Source organism: Brassica napus, chromosome C9 (assembly GCF_020379485.1).
Source record: "Brassica napus cultivar Da-Ae chromosome C9, Da-Ae, whole genome shotgun sequence".
Lineage (NCBI taxonomy): Eukaryota > Viridiplantae > Streptophyta > Magnoliopsida > Brassicales > Brassicaceae > Brassica > Brassica napus.
The window spans coordinates 20,765,019-20,780,208 of NC_063452.1; the positions used below are offsets into that span (position 1 = coordinate 20,765,019).

The 15,190-nt window shown below is 41.5% G+C and overlaps 1 protein-coding gene across 1 annotated transcript; it reads right to left on the reverse strand.

The window, feature by feature from the left end:
* Positions 1–3,473: 3,473 nt before the first annotated feature.
* On the reverse strand, positions 3,474–4,581 carry LOC106416896. Its single transcript, XM_048767745.1, has 6 exons — positions 4,567–4,581; positions 4,430–4,507; positions 4,150–4,233; positions 4,012–4,062; positions 3,713–3,877; positions 3,474–3,587 (listed from the first exon to the last, which is right to left on the reverse strand). Exons 1-6 carry the CDS (start codon positions 4,579–4,581, stop codon positions 3,474–3,476), a joined length of 507 nt encoding a protein of 168 aa, XP_048623702.1.
* Between the last annotated feature and the right edge of the window lie 10,609 nt (positions 4,582–15,190).

A 15,190-nucleotide genomic window follows, 5' to 3' on the forward strand; every position in this document is an offset into this window, starting at 1 on the left:
TGGACTATAACACGTTCCTAGGCCTTCGAAAGGCCTTAGGGATTGTGAATCTCTGAATAAGTCCTGTCAGAAGAGGAGATCTGCTGTATATATGTGTTACTGCTTGTCGATATGTCACCACAACCCCAAAACCTTGAGCCAACAAGTTCGATTGTGCAGCTTACTCCACCTATCTTCTCAATAGTACAGTCACTTGATTCGCTGGTGAAAGACACTCATCTTGGACCAGGATGCTGCAACATTTTTGGTCTGAGCATTGATCACTGTCTGGATTGAATGAGGAAACACAGCAGAGACTGAGTGAAAATAGGCAGAAGGAGAATATCGTATCTCATGCAAATAAAAAAAAAAGGGGAAAGGCCCGGAATGATGGATACTCGTTTTGGAGCTAGATGACACAACATTCTGACTTTGATTTCGATCACTGTCCAGACTGGGCAGGGTTGATGTCAACTCTTCGAGATAGCTAAGCCTGGAGCGAGGTGTTGCCCCAATTTGTCTATAGTATTGACAACTGTCTCACTCATTTGAGTTGATAAACAGACTCTGATAAAAAGAAAAAAAAAATTGTTTACTCTGTCTGTCGAGTTGGAGAGATAGACCCACAAGATGTCTACACTGTGTTTCCAGACCATACATATGACTGTGCTATAGGAGCTAAGGTGTGAGTGAGTTGTGCAGTAGAATCATGTCTGTGACAGCTAGTCGGCTGAGAAATAGCTACAGATTTGGGTTGGTCTCTCTGATTTCTGTTAAAACCTCTTGGTGACTTAGTACGAGTGGGAAGCAATCTCTGTAGCTCTCTTCTGGACTCTAAAGGCATCCTTGAGTATGTCTTCTGGCGGTTTGTTCAAGATACGGTTTCTTTTGCGTGATGTATTGCTCACAAGGTCGTGATTATCAGTCACACAAACTCTCTCTCTCACAAACGTAAGTTATGTTTGTACATGGTAGTTTTAAAACTTAATAAAAAAAAAATGCAACGGTTTGATTTTGAGTCCTTCATTCGTTAGTTCTGGGTCGTTTGTCTTGGGCCTATTTTTGTGTTTTCTAACAGGCCTTGTGAGTGTGCTTAGGGTTGGTACTTGTGGCTTGAATGATTCAGCCGATCTCAAGTGTCACACTCTCTCTCCCTTGCCGGCGCACTCGATCAATCTCTCTCTCTAGCGACATGCAACCAGCAAGAAGAAGCTCGCGGCTCTCAAAGCTGAAGAATGTAGAGTCCGATCCGCCATGTGTCTTCGAGACAGCTCCGATGAACACTTCTGACATCCCTTCGGGTTTGTGTCCATCCTCACGAAAGCGGGTTCGCCGTCGTGTCTCAGCCGGTGATACTGCACCTCCGCCGGAGCACATTGAGCCGGAAGGTGAGTCTCTCTCTGATGAGGAATCCTCTGACGACAACCCCGGTGAAGCTCCGGTTGCAGCTGATACTCCTGAAAATCGCTCCAAAGAACAGAGATATGCGGAGAGTCAGAATGTTTATCAAACTAAAGCTCAGTTCTATCCAGATCTTATGCGACCACAAAGAATGCCAATGACCAGAAAGTTCTTCTCAATGGCGGCGACTGAGCGGTACAAATACCTCTGGGGCCGGAAGTTCATTCCTCAGCAGTGTTTCTCTCTCACGGACGATAATCTCTCTAATGTCAGAAGGATTGTGACTGGAGCAGGTTTGATTCACACACTCACTGATATTGATCCCTATCAGCCGAATGTGGTAAGAGAATTCATTGCTAATCTCCCCGAGGCTGAGGAACGAGACGATGGTGTAGCTGTGTATGTCAGAGGCTCTCTTGTTTACTTCTCTCCGAGTCTGATTAATTCTCTGTACTGCATTCCTGGATTTGAAGAAGATCCCAACTGGATGGAAGAAAGCATTGATGAAGTTTGTGGTTTTCTCACTGACGGCAGAATAAGGCGATGGGAGAATATGAGTTCGAAGTATCTCACCGCTACAAATCAGGTTATGTACAAACTCGTCTGCTCGAATTGGATTCCTACCATGAACTACACATCTATGAATCAGAAGCGTCTCAGGTTTGTCTACTTGCTCCATCATAATGATGGATTCGACTTTGGAAAACTAGTCTACGATCAAATTATGGCGATGGCAGGAAACACTACGACAGAGAAGACTCGTTGCATCATGTTTCCTACCTTGATTCAGCATGTCATTCTCTTTCAGCGTACTATACCTCCTGACACTCTAAATGATGAATTCGCGGGAACTCCAAAATTGGTCGTCAAGGACATTAAGGCCGGTCGAGGGTCTGGAGCAGATTCAAGTGCTGCCAGTCTTGAAGAAGACATCAATCGTACCATTGCTGGCCTCAAAGCCATTCGAGTTCGCCTGAGGAGTAAGGGAGTTGTACAGTTTTTATATCTTTACCTGCTGCTTGTCTAACAAATATGTTTTTCTCTTAATGTGCACCTAAGCAGGGGGAGATTATGTGCACTATGTCCCTCATCCTGCGTTTGATGAAGACGAGGAGGAGGATGGAGATGATGAAGACGAGGAAGAGGATTGAGGCGTCTCTGAATAACAACTGTGCCACATCTAAATTTCTTTAGAAAGTGTGATGTTGATGTTATCTATTTTGTGGCATCTAAGACTTAGACTATGTGTATTGGCTATGCTTTTTATGAACCGTATTTGCAACTTATTTAAGAATGTGTTTTTCAAGCTCATGATTAGTGGTTTAAGTTTTCTAGTTATCTCCATGCTCTTGGATATTTGTACAGTGTGGTTGTTTCCAGTGCAGGATGCTTAGGTTGTCACATTCAGATAAAAAGGGGGAGAATGTAAGCTCAGGAAAAGGAGCCTGTCGGATCGTGAAACAGAGGAGGTGTTACACGAGTTGATGGATGTGTAACTCGCGGTTACAAGTCAGTTATGAGACGATGACGTGTCAGTGTCTCATTGGTTCCAGGATATTACTTTGGCGTGAAGCAAAGGAAATCTGGAAGATTTGGGCTTATCACAATATTAGGAAAGATAGAATATTATGTTAAGGGTATTTAACCTGATTACTTTGGGTAGATCTAGGTTAGCCGTTTAAGATTGAAAAAGCTAGAGCAAGAGGTTTGTTCTTGAGAGCTGAAGAAATACGAGTGACCTTGTGTGCAGCTCGTGTTTCTGTTTTGTGAGATTAGAAATTGGTCCGTCTCTAGTCGTGTGTGACTGAGAATAATTCAGATTAAACAGATCTATGAAGATTGTTTAACAGATTTCTAATATACAAAAAAGCGTTCTTGGTATCCTGCGTTTTTGTTCCTGTAACTGGTAGTCTCTGATCTTTCAACAAACACATGTTTTATTTTGATGTGGACATCAAAGTTATCAAACATATTTTTATTCGCTTTAAAACAGAGGAAAACTTTTATTTCCAGTAAATAAATCGTTGAGAGTCCTTCACAGTATCACACCAACATCAGTCAATAATCGTTGTTATTGTTTAGCTGCAAAAATATCAATTTGGTGCAAAAGCAAGGAGGGGTCTCTCTTGATCAACTGTGCTCAGTACACATTTGAGTTTCTCTGTTCCAAGCTTCTCTTCAAGCATGCTCCACACTTCTGGAATATGCTGGCTCATAAATAAGAAATCAAATGAATCATCAGATGATTTGCGAGGAAAACAACCACCAGAAGAAAAACGAAAACGAAAAAAACTCTCCAAGTCTATTTGGACAAGTAGAGACCAATACTAACCTTTGTCAGCCAAAGCATGTAGACAGAAGCATGCAGTGCTTGAGCTCGGAAATCTTCAAACTTGTTATCAAGAACGGTCATAGAAGATTCTAGAAGATGGATCTCATTACCAATGAAGATGCCAGTTTCTTCATTCGTGAAGATACTCTCTCCGGTTTCAGATAACTGATTGCGGCAGAAACCAAAAGTGCAACAGCTCAAATAAGTCGTTGCTGATCACACAGATAAAAGATATTGGTGCTCATCTCTACAGTCTATACTATATGTGTATTTTTGGAAGATCAAAGATGATCATATACCTCTCGTCCCAAGTAACGTTTTAACAACCCTTTGTTCCAATCAAGCTCTTCCTATCGCATTTATTGCAAAGAGGTTTGTTTTCAGAGCTTCTTCTCACATTTTCAGCAAAAAAGAAAAATAAGAGAGACAAAGCGTACCATCAAGGTTTTATGTGCATCAAATTTATCATTAGCATTGCTTCCTTTCACCTTAAGTGGCTCCAAAACCCTGAGCATCAGCCGCTGCTCATTAACGCAGAAAATATAATAATAAAAAAAAAATTGGCTGTGAGCTACATGGAAAACTTGACCAGATTGTATAGAGAATGTTCGTTGTGTACTTTATACTTCCAAAGACCAAACATGATTTGGATTAAGTTCGAGAGCCGTTTGTTACTACATTCATGTATATTGTAACAGTTATAAAAGTGGGTCTTACTCTGCGATAATGGAAACAAGAACTATCAGCTACATGCAGCCCTGCCCACCTTTTAGATTTGTTCAACTCTTGTAGCACCTAAAACAAACCATATATGTTCAAAAAAGATCTGAAAAATCTGAAGAGAATGATTTTACCTGCTCGATTGTCATGTAGGAAACCAACCAGCAACGGTGATACCTGATATGCCTTGGTGCGTATACACGAGGAAGAGAAGAGATAAAAAGAGTGACGAGAAGAAAGACGAGGATCAGAAAGAGAATGAGCTGGCATTAGCTGGGGAGAGTGGCGGTTAGAGTCGATTGAACAAATGGTTACTGGGCCTTAGTATATATAAGAGGACCCATAGTTAGAAAGGATTCATGGAAGTTTTGGCTTAGGCCTATTCTGTTTAGGAATTGTATTGGCTTGACTCTCGATTTGAGATCAAGAGAGGGTGGTTGGGCGGTTAGTGAATAAAATACTTCTATTCTTTATCAAATTGGTGCGGCTTTGAGCGTTCTGGAGAAGACAATTGCGACGACGAGATGAAGAAGGCGTTACGGAATCAGAGCGACGATGATCCGGTGACGCTGGAATCACTGGCCAAGACGTTGCGCGATCACACAACAGCGCAATTTGAGACTAACAGTGAGTTTCGAGCGGCGATTCGTTCGTCGGAGGAGACGACGATGTCGAAGATCGAAAATCTGGAGAAGAAATCGATCGATCGATACGACGACTTGCAGGCGAAGATGGATTCCAATTTCGAGAGATTGTGCGAATTGATCGCGAAGAAGGATTCGAAAGCGGTGTAAGTTACAGATCTAAGTCCTCCACCGTACCGTCATCCCAACTATCAGGTAAACAATCTGAACGCGGAACCTGGCCGTAGTAGTAGGATGGAGGAAGGTCATGAGAGAAATACGGGGAATGATAGTAGAGATGGTTTGTTAAAGCGTGTGGCACTGCCTTCGTTCTCGGGTGATGATGCTTATGGCTGGTTTGCGTTAGCTGAGAGATATTTTAGAATTGGAGGTTATGATGAAAGGAAGAAGTTGGAGATTGTGTCTGTGAGTCTTGCAGGTGATGTATTGAGTTGGTTTAATAGTGAGGTTCAGAGAAGCAATTTCATGAGCTGGCAAGATTTCAAAGGCAGAGTGATAGCAAGGTTCAGCAGAGAGAAGCTACGGGATCCGAGTCAACCATTCTTTGTGGTGAAACAAACTGGGAAGATTTCTCAGTACATTCATAGGTTTGAAGACCTTTCTACTCAGGTCAGCGGGTTGACTGATACACAGCGAGAAGGGATTTTCATGAATGGTTTAACTCCGGAGATGCGGGAAGTGGTGAATATGTGTAAGCCTGTAGATCTTCCTGATATGATTGCTACCGCTCATCAGATGGAAGACGGCGCGGTGTATAAAATGGTTTGTCGTGAGAGGTCTTTGGAATCAAAACAACATTGGCGACAACCTTTTGTTAAACCAGCTACAACAGTGACACCGGTTGATAAGAACAGTGGTATTAAGGCGCAAAGACCTCAATTGAAGTTAACAGAGAGTCAAATTGCGGAGAAGAAGAGGTTGGGACTCTGTTTTACTTGTGACGATAAGTGGTCACGTCAACATTGGTGTCCAAATCGTTCCTTACAAGTGCTCACAGTCATTAATGGTATTGAAATGGAGATAGTGGATCAATCGTTGGTGGAGTTAGAAGATGAATCAGCGCTTTCTGAGTCGACGTTGATGGATTTGTCCTTAAATTCTTTTTTAGGCAATTCCTCACCTACGACTACGAAGGTTCGAGGAACGATTAACATGAATAGGGTGGTGGTGATGGTAGACAGTGGAGCCACTCACAATTTCATCTCTCCAGCAACAATGGCTCAGTGTGAGCTCACGGCTACGAATAATGCGAACTGGGAAGTGTTGTTAGGAACAGGCTTATCAGTACACAGCTCGGGGGTTTGTCAAAATGTGAAGGTGTTCTTACCAACGATGTCTTTTCAGGCTGACTTTGTAGTTTTGGACCTCGGCAACGTGGATGTTATTTTGGGGGTGCAGTGGCTACGTACTTTAGGAGTTTGTACGGTAGATTGGGAAAAGAATGAGTGGTCTTTCTGTCATCAGGGAAGACAAGTGAAAGTGACAGGAGATCCATCTTTACATGCTCCTAACGTGTCATTCAAAACATTGCTACCGGAGTTACTCATTCAAAACAGAGGTTGTGATATCGAGCTAAAGATTATGGAGAAGAAGAAGGGAGCAGAAGAAGTAATTCCGCCTGAAATGTCGAAGATGTTGTTGACATATGATGCGGTTTTTCAAAAACCAACATGCTTACCTCCAGTTCGTGGTAATGAGCATGCTATTGTACTAAAGGAGGGTACGAAGCCGATCAGTGTGAGACCGTATCGATACCCACATGCTCATAAGGAAGTGATGGAGATATTGGTAAAGGAGATGCTGGAAGAAGGGTTGATCAGGCCGAGCCACAGTCCATTCTCTAGTCCGGTTTTACTGGTCAAGAAAAAGGATAATTCACACCGATTTTGTGTGGATTATAGGGCTCTGAACAAGGCTACAATACAGGACAAGTACCCTATTCCAATCATAGATCAGTTATTGGATGAACTTCATGGCGCAACTATCTTTACGAAGCTTGATTTGAGGTCTGGTTATCATCAGATACGAATGCGAGAGGAGGATATTGCTAAAACAGCGTTCAGAACACATGACAGTCATTTCGAGTTTTTGGTGATGCCGTTTGGGCTCACCAATGCCCCGGCAACTTTCCAAGCACTGATGAATGACGTTTTTCGTCCATTCTTGCGGAGATTTGTCCTCGTGTTCTTCGATGATATACTGATCTACAGTAGGAATATTGAGGAGCATATTGAGCATGTCAGCAGAGTGCTGGATGAGTTTGTGAAACATAAGCTCTTTGCTAATAAAAAAAAATGCTCATTTGCTCAAGCTAGCGTTGAATACTTGGGTCATGTGATCAGTAAAGATGGAGTGTCGACAGATGAGAAGAAGATAGCAGCGGTCAAGAATTGGCCAATTCCGAGATCAGTTAAACAGTTGAGAGGGTTTTTAGGTTTGACGGGGTATTACAGACGTTTTGTAATATACTATGGGTGCCTTGCTAAACCGTTGACTGAGCTGTTGAAGAAAGATCAGTTTGAGTGGGGTATTCTACCACAACAAGCGTTTGAGAAGTTGAAAACGGCAATGATCACAGCACCTGTTTTGGCTCTTCCGGATTTCACTCAACTATTCATTGTGGAGTCAGATGCTTCTGGCTTTGGTGTAGGTGCAGTTTTGATGCAAAATAATCATCCTATAGCTTTCTTCAGTCATGGGTTGACGGCGAGGGAGCAACAAAAACCAATTTATGAGCGTGAACTGATGGCAATAGTGATGGCCATACAGAAATGGCGTCATTACTTGTTGGGAAGGCGTTTTGTGGTACGTACTGATCAGCAAAGTCTGAAGTATCTGTTGGAGCAGAGAGAAATCACATTGGACTACCAGCGTTGGCTAACAAGGATTTTGGGATATGAGTTTGACATTGAATACAAAGTGGGCAGTGAAAACAAAGTTGCAGATGGATTGTCTCGGATTGATCATTCAGTGGAGGGTGAAGCAGGGTTACTGTTGCTAGCTATGACTGTTCCTGTGACGCTACAGCTACAAGATTTATATAGAGAAATTGAGGAGAATGGGGAGATTCAAGGGATCAGTAATAAACTGCAAACTGGTCAGACGGTTAAGAATGGGTTTTCTTTGGTCAACGGGAGACTATTTTACAAACAGAAACTGGTGATTCCTACTTCTTCAGTACATATTCCATTGATTCTGCAGGAATGTCATGACACGTTGATGGGAGGTCATGCGGGGGTTTTGAGAACATTACAGAGAGTAAAGGCGTTGTTTTATTGGCCGAAGATGAGAAAGAGAGTTCAGGAGTACGTAGCGGCTTGTGATGTGTGTCAAACTCACAAGTATTCTACGTTATCCCCAGCAGGGCTGTTGCAACCAATCGAGTTACCGGTTCGCATTTGGGAAGACATTGCGATGGATTTTGTAGAAGGTTTACCGGTTTCGCAAGGCGTGAATGTGATCTTGGTTGTTGTGGATAGGTTGAGTAAGTATGGCCATTTCATAACTTTGAAACACCCTTTTACAGCGGTGGATGTTGCGCAAAAGTTTGTGAAAGAAGTGGTAAGATTACACGGATTTCCGAAATCAATCATCTCGGACAGGGACAAGATTTTCTTGAGCAAATTTTGGAAGGAGTGTTTTCGTTTGTCCGGCACGAGATTGCGTTTCAGCACGGCCTTCCATCCTCAAACAGATGGTCAGACAGAAGTGTTGAACCGGTGTGTTGAGACTTATCTTCGTTGTTTCGCTTCTACTCATCCAAAGAATTGGTCGCAGTATTTGGCATGGGCAGAGTTGTGGTACAATACATCGTATCACACAGCGTTGAAGTGTACACCATTCAAGTTGGTATATGGCCGTGATCCTCCTACGTTGTTGGCTTATGAGGATGGCGCTACACAAAACTTTGAGTTGGATGCGATGTTACAGGAGCGTGAATTGGTGCTGTCTTCTATCAAACAAAATCTGTTGCGTGCTCAAGCGATTATGAAGAGTAATGCGGATAAACACATGAGAGACTTGGAGTTTCAGGTGGGAGAGAAAGTTTATCTGAAGCTTAGACCATACAGGCAACAGTCAGTGAGTCGCAGATTGTTTCAGAAGCTCGCAGCGAGATATTATGGCCCTTTTCCAGTGGTTGCAAGAATAGGCAAGGTTGCGTATCGCTTGGAGCTGCCTGAGAATTCGAGAATTCACCCTGTGTTTCATATTTCTCAGCTGAAATCAGTGGTTGGAGCTTCTGTGGATGTGACTCCGTTACCTCCTACGCTTTCAGATTCAGATGATTTACTGATTGAACCTGATGAAGTTTTAGATAGGAGATACGATGAGAATGGATATTTGGAGGTGTTAGTGAAGTGGAAGCATCTTCCGGATCATGAGTCTTCATGGTTGAGAGTGGGTGAACTTAAACAGCAGTTTCCTTCATTTTCACTTGAGGACAAGCTGAAGCTCGACGAGGGGGGTATTGATATGCCTTGGTGCGTATACACGAGGAAGAGAAGAGATAAAAAGAGTGACGAGAAGAAAGACGAGGATCAGAATGAGGATGAGCTGGCATTAGCTGGGGAGAGTGGCGGTTAGAGTTGATTGAACAAATGGTTACTGGGCCTTAGTATATATAAGAGGACCCATAGTTAGAAAGGATTCATGGAAGTTTTGGCTTAGGCCTATTCTGTTTAGGAATTGTATTGGCTTGACTCTCGATTTGAGATCAAGAGAGGGTGGTTGGGCGGTTAGTGAATAAAATACTTCTATTGTATATCAATACCATGCACGATAGTTCATCTTTGATCTCTGCAAATCGATAGTAATTGGTTTGGAGCCAGTTACCATATTTATTTCATGATGAACCTTCATTATATATAAGGCATAAAATCAAGAACTGATCTAAACCTCGCCTATTGATTCCACGAGCTCAGACTCTTTGGTTACAATCTCTTGTGGCGTGGAAGAACTCCGAGAAAGCATCTTAATTATCCACGTTCTGTTACAATAACAATCAAAATATTATGAGCAACACTGATTCTAATGGATAGGTTTCTTGTTCTTTCATAAAAGACTGACCTATGGCTCCATTTTGGCTCGCTCTTTGAAAGAATGAGCCTAGAAAGATGAAGTTCTTTCGTGAATGCCTCCAAGGGTTGATTTTGTTTCGGTAAGATCAACTTCCTATAGATTAAGAAGCAAAAACATTAGGAAACAAATCAAAGCCAAATTATAACTAAAATTCATTTTTCTAAGTACCTGGCATTCCATGCAGTTCCAAAGTCTGAGCTTAACAGCAAAACAGCTTGGCTATGCTTCATGACTTTGCTCTCTCTCAAGTGTAGTAGGTAGGGAACATGCAGAGACCTCAGATGAGATATTTTTGGTAAGGGACTCGTTACTACATGCGTTTTCATGGCGTTTGTACTTGTTAAATACAGCCAGGAACGCATGTTTTGCAACTTTACATAATTGAATAAGTATATCGGTTGATATTCCAAGTTTATGATCTTGATTCCATAAATTTGTTGAGGTTCCGTCACTGGAGGATCCTGCTTCTTTATCCAGCATTGTGAACTGTGAGGGGTGGATAAACCCAACTTCATCACTTAATTCAAAGAGAGAAAGAAAAAAGTTATTGACATGAAGACATGAATAAGATTGACACGAGGTGGCTGAGTTATGACATGAGGCGGCTGAGTTACATGAGGTGGTTGAGTTATGACATGAGTCGGCTGAGTTACATGAGGTGACTAAGTTATGACATGAGGCGGATGAGTTACATGAGGTGGCTGAGTTATGACATGAAAAAGCTGAGTTGTTGAGACGAAAAAGAGCTGTTGGAGAGTGTTGACTTTAAAGTGTGAACACAAATTTGAATTTGGATTCAGATCTGATGGAGCCCCTGGAATACCCTATTATCCAAAAAATCTTACTATCTCTCTTGTGTTTCTTGTTAATATAAAAACCATTGTATGTGGAGACAAAAATAATTAAGGAAATAAGTTTCTCATTCTTGTGTCTCTCTCTCTATTCTTTCATCATGTTCTTAATCTGATTTCTCTTAAATCTCTTAAATCTCTTAAACTTTCATGGTATCAGAGCCTAATAGCTCCTGAAACCTTATTCTCTACTCATTCTCAAACATTACTTCCGCAAATCTCTGATTATTTTTCAAAATTTCTCTCTTTACCCACTTGATAATAGCTGTTTTTGAGTTGTTCTTGATGTTCTTGAACTGTTCTTGAGCTTCTCATCCGCAAATCACCCTATTTTTCTCTTTTCTTGCTGAATCTTGAGCTGTTTCTGATGGATAATAACTCAAAGATGGTTGTGATTCCAGTTACCCTTAAGAGAACTAACTACTTACTGTGGGCAAGGCTTGTCAAAACTGCTCTTGGAGGCAGAGGACTCTGGGAGTTAGTTGAGGAGGGCAAGAACCCAAAGAAAAAGACCATGCTAGGAGGGGATGACAAAGAATATGCTGCTGGTGCTGTTGCTGAAGACAAGAAAAGAGGCCAGGAGGATCTCATGGTGTTGTCTATCATCCAGAACAGTCTTGAAACCTCAATCAGTAGAGTGTTTGAAGTCAAGAGGGCTATCAATACTCTTATTCAAGAAGACACTATCTTTGATAACCACTTTGGGAAGTTCGGATCCTTGTGGGCTGAGCTTGAGATGTTAAGGCCAGGGACTGTTGATCCTGATGTGTTGAATGTAAGGAGAGAGCAAGACAAGGTCTTTGCACTCCTTCTCACCCTTAATCCAGGGTACAATGATCTAATCAAGCACATCCTCAGGAGCAAGGAACTTCCATCACTTGAAGAGGTGTGTGCACAGATACAAAAGGAGCAAGGATCAGTGGGTCTCTTTGGAGGAAAAGGGGAGCTCACCATGGCTAACCAAGCTCACAGAGGTACTGAGACAAAAGCTGATGGCACAGCTAATAAGGGGTCTTACAAACCAGAAGATAAGAAGGTTTGGGTGTGTGATCACTGCAAGAAGAAAGGCCATGGCAAGGACAAGTGCTGGATTCTGCATCCACACCTCAAGCCTCAAAAGTTCAGCACTTCCCAAGCTGATGCAGGAGCTAACTTCTCTGGTGAAATGGGGGGGGGGACCATCCACTTCTGTGCGCAACACAACTAATGGTGATGAGAAGACATTGACAGTCAGTGGAGGCTCATCCGTGAGAGCTACACAAGATGATTCCATCAAGAAGTCAGACATTGATGCACTCATCAAAGCTCTCAAATAGTCTGGTAACACACTTGGTATCTCTCTCAGTGCATCATATAAATTGCCTAAGGCTCTTGGTACATCAGTACATCAACCGCATACATCTAGTAGTGTTAAGCCTTTAGTTATAGACTCAGGAGCTTCTCACCACATGATTAGTGATGCTAAGTTGATTAAAAACATAGAACCTATCCTAGGTAATGTCATGATTGCCAATGGAGATAAAATACATATTAAAGGTGTAGGAACTCTTAAGTTGTTTGAAAAAGATTCTAGAGCTTTTTACATGCCAACGTTTGCTTCAAATCTTTTATCAGTTAAGAGAGCCACCACTGATTTGAATTGCAATGTGATTTTTAGTCCTAATGAGGTTGTGTTTCAGGATATTGAGACCCTTAAGTTGATTGGCAAAGGTGTTACAAAGGAGCACTTGTACCTACTTGAAGATATCAAGCATGTCTCCAATTTATCTTCTGCTTTTACTTCAATTCATGTTTTAGATCAAGATGTATTATGACATGCTAGGCTAGGCCACCCCCATTCTCGTGCACTGAACCTTTTATTACCTGATGTTTCTTTTAAAAGTGACGGCTGTAAAGCATGTATTCTAGGCAAACATTGCAAGACTGTTTTCCCTAAGTCATCTACTATTTATGAAAACTGCTTTGATCTTATACATTCTGATGTCTGGACTGCTCCATGCACTTTTAGGGAAAATCATAGATATTTTGTCACCTTTATAGATCAAAAATCTAAGTATACTTGGCTGACTATGATTCAAACTAAAGATAGGGTGCTAGATGCTTTTATTAATTTCCAAAATTACATAACTAATCAATTCAATATTAAGATCAAAGTATTCAGGTCAGATAATGGGGGAGAATACACAAGCACAACCTTCAAAAATCATCTAGCTAAACATGGAATTATTCATCAAACCAGTTGCCCATACACACCACAACAAAATGGTGTAGCTGAGAGGAAAAACAGACATCTCATGGAGGTAGCTAGGTGTATGATGTTCTACACCAACGTGCCCAAGAGATTCTGGAGTGATGCAGTCATGACTGCTTGTTATCTTATAAATCGCACACTAACAATAGTGCTTGGTGATCATACTCCATATGAGGTATTGAATCATAAAAAACCCTTTCTGAATCACTTGCGTGTATTTGGGTGCTTGTGCTATGTTTTGCAGCCAGGTGAACTGAGAAACAAACTTGAAGCTAGGAGTACTAAAGGCTTGTTCATTGGCTACTCTACTACTCAAAAAGGCTACAAGTGTTATGTTCCAGAATCAAGAATGGGAATGATGTGCAGCCTGCACATGATCAAGAAGAGATACAATCAGAAGCAGATGTTGAGACTCAAATGGAGACGCAGAGTGATGGAAATGAAGCAGAACCTCAACAAATTCAACCACTGAGAAGGAGTACCAGAGTGAAGAAACTATCCAAGTGGGTCGACACCAGAGTGTACTTTAACATAGGCCTGGGCATTTTAACCTGGACCCGAAGGCCCGAACCGGAATCGACCCAAAAATACCCGACCTGGAACCAGACCAAAAATTTACAAGTACCTTTTGGGTCTAAATTTTTTTTACCCGAAAGAACCGGAACCGAAAAGGAACCGACCCGAATAGACCCAGACCCAAAAAGAACTGACCCGAATAGACCCGACCCGATAAGAACCGATTTGTACCCGACTTAAAAATATGTATATCTAAAACTATGATGTTTTTGTGTTCTATTTTATATATATTATTTTATGATTTAGTTGAAATATCTTTTGTTAACAACATTTGTTAATATTTTTTAACATTTTTAAAGTAATATAAAGCTTTAAAATGTAAAATTTAGAGTTTTAAAACGTTTTATTTTAATTATTAATAGTTTCATTTAAGTTGTTTTGTAAAATTTTAGATATATATGACAAATATTCAACTAAAGTTGATGGAATTGGGTATATCATGTCTTTTTCAGATCCTAAATACCCGAACCCGACCCGGACCCGATATGGACCCGAAAAATTACGGGTATTTTATGAGTATTTTAATTATAGACCCGAACCGATCCGGACCCGAGAAGAACCGACCCGAACCCAAACCAAAAATTTCTAAGTACCTATTGAGTCTAAATATTTAAGACCCGAAAAAACCCGGACCCCAAAGGAACCGGCCCGAACCCGACCCGAAGACCCGAACGCCCAGGCCTACTTTAACAACAATGCAGTGGCTCACCCTATCCAAGCAACCTGTTTTTTTGCAAGTTATCCTCAAGAGCATGTAGTCTTCATCAGCAATCTAGAACAAGATTATGTTCCAACAACTTATGAAGAAGCTATGGAGCATGAAGAATGGAGAAACTCAGTTGGAGATGAAGTTGGAGCCATGATCAAGAATGACACTTGATATGAGACTGAGCTTCCCAAAGGAAAAAAAAAGCAGTCATCAGCCGCCTACTCTTCACCATCAAGTACCGTGCAAATGGATAACCAGAGAGGAAGAAGACAAGACTAGTTGCAATGGGATACACTCAAGTCTATGGAGAAGACTACCTAGACACATTTGCACCAGTAGCTAAACTTCATACCATAAGGATTCTACTCTCAGTTGCTGTGAACTTGGAGTGAGATTTGTGGCAGATGGATGTCAAGAATGCTTTTCTTCAAGGAGAGCTAGAAGATGAGGTATATATGAGGCCACCACCTGGTATGGAAGACATGGTCAAGCCTGGAAATGTCCTAAGGTTGAAGAAAGCAATCTATGGATTAAAATAGTCACCAAGAGCCTGGTATCACAAGCTGAGTACAGTTATTAATGGAAGAGGGTTTGTAAAGTCAGAACCTGATCACTCTCTTCACTCTCACAAGCAAGCAAGGCATTGTG

What these genes read in the sequence shown, in the direction of transcription:
- LOC106416896 (XM_048767745.1), bottom strand. An exon ending in AACGTTACTTGGGACGAGAG is followed by an intron (nt 3,878 to 4,011) that starts GTATATGATCAT and finishes TGCCGCAATCAG; the next exon opens with TTATCTGAAACCGGAGAGAG. An exon ending in ACATGCTTTGGCTGACAAAG is followed by an intron (nt 3,588 to 3,712) that starts GTTAGTATTGGT and finishes TTTATGAGCCAG; the next exon opens with CATATTCCAGAAGTGTGGAG.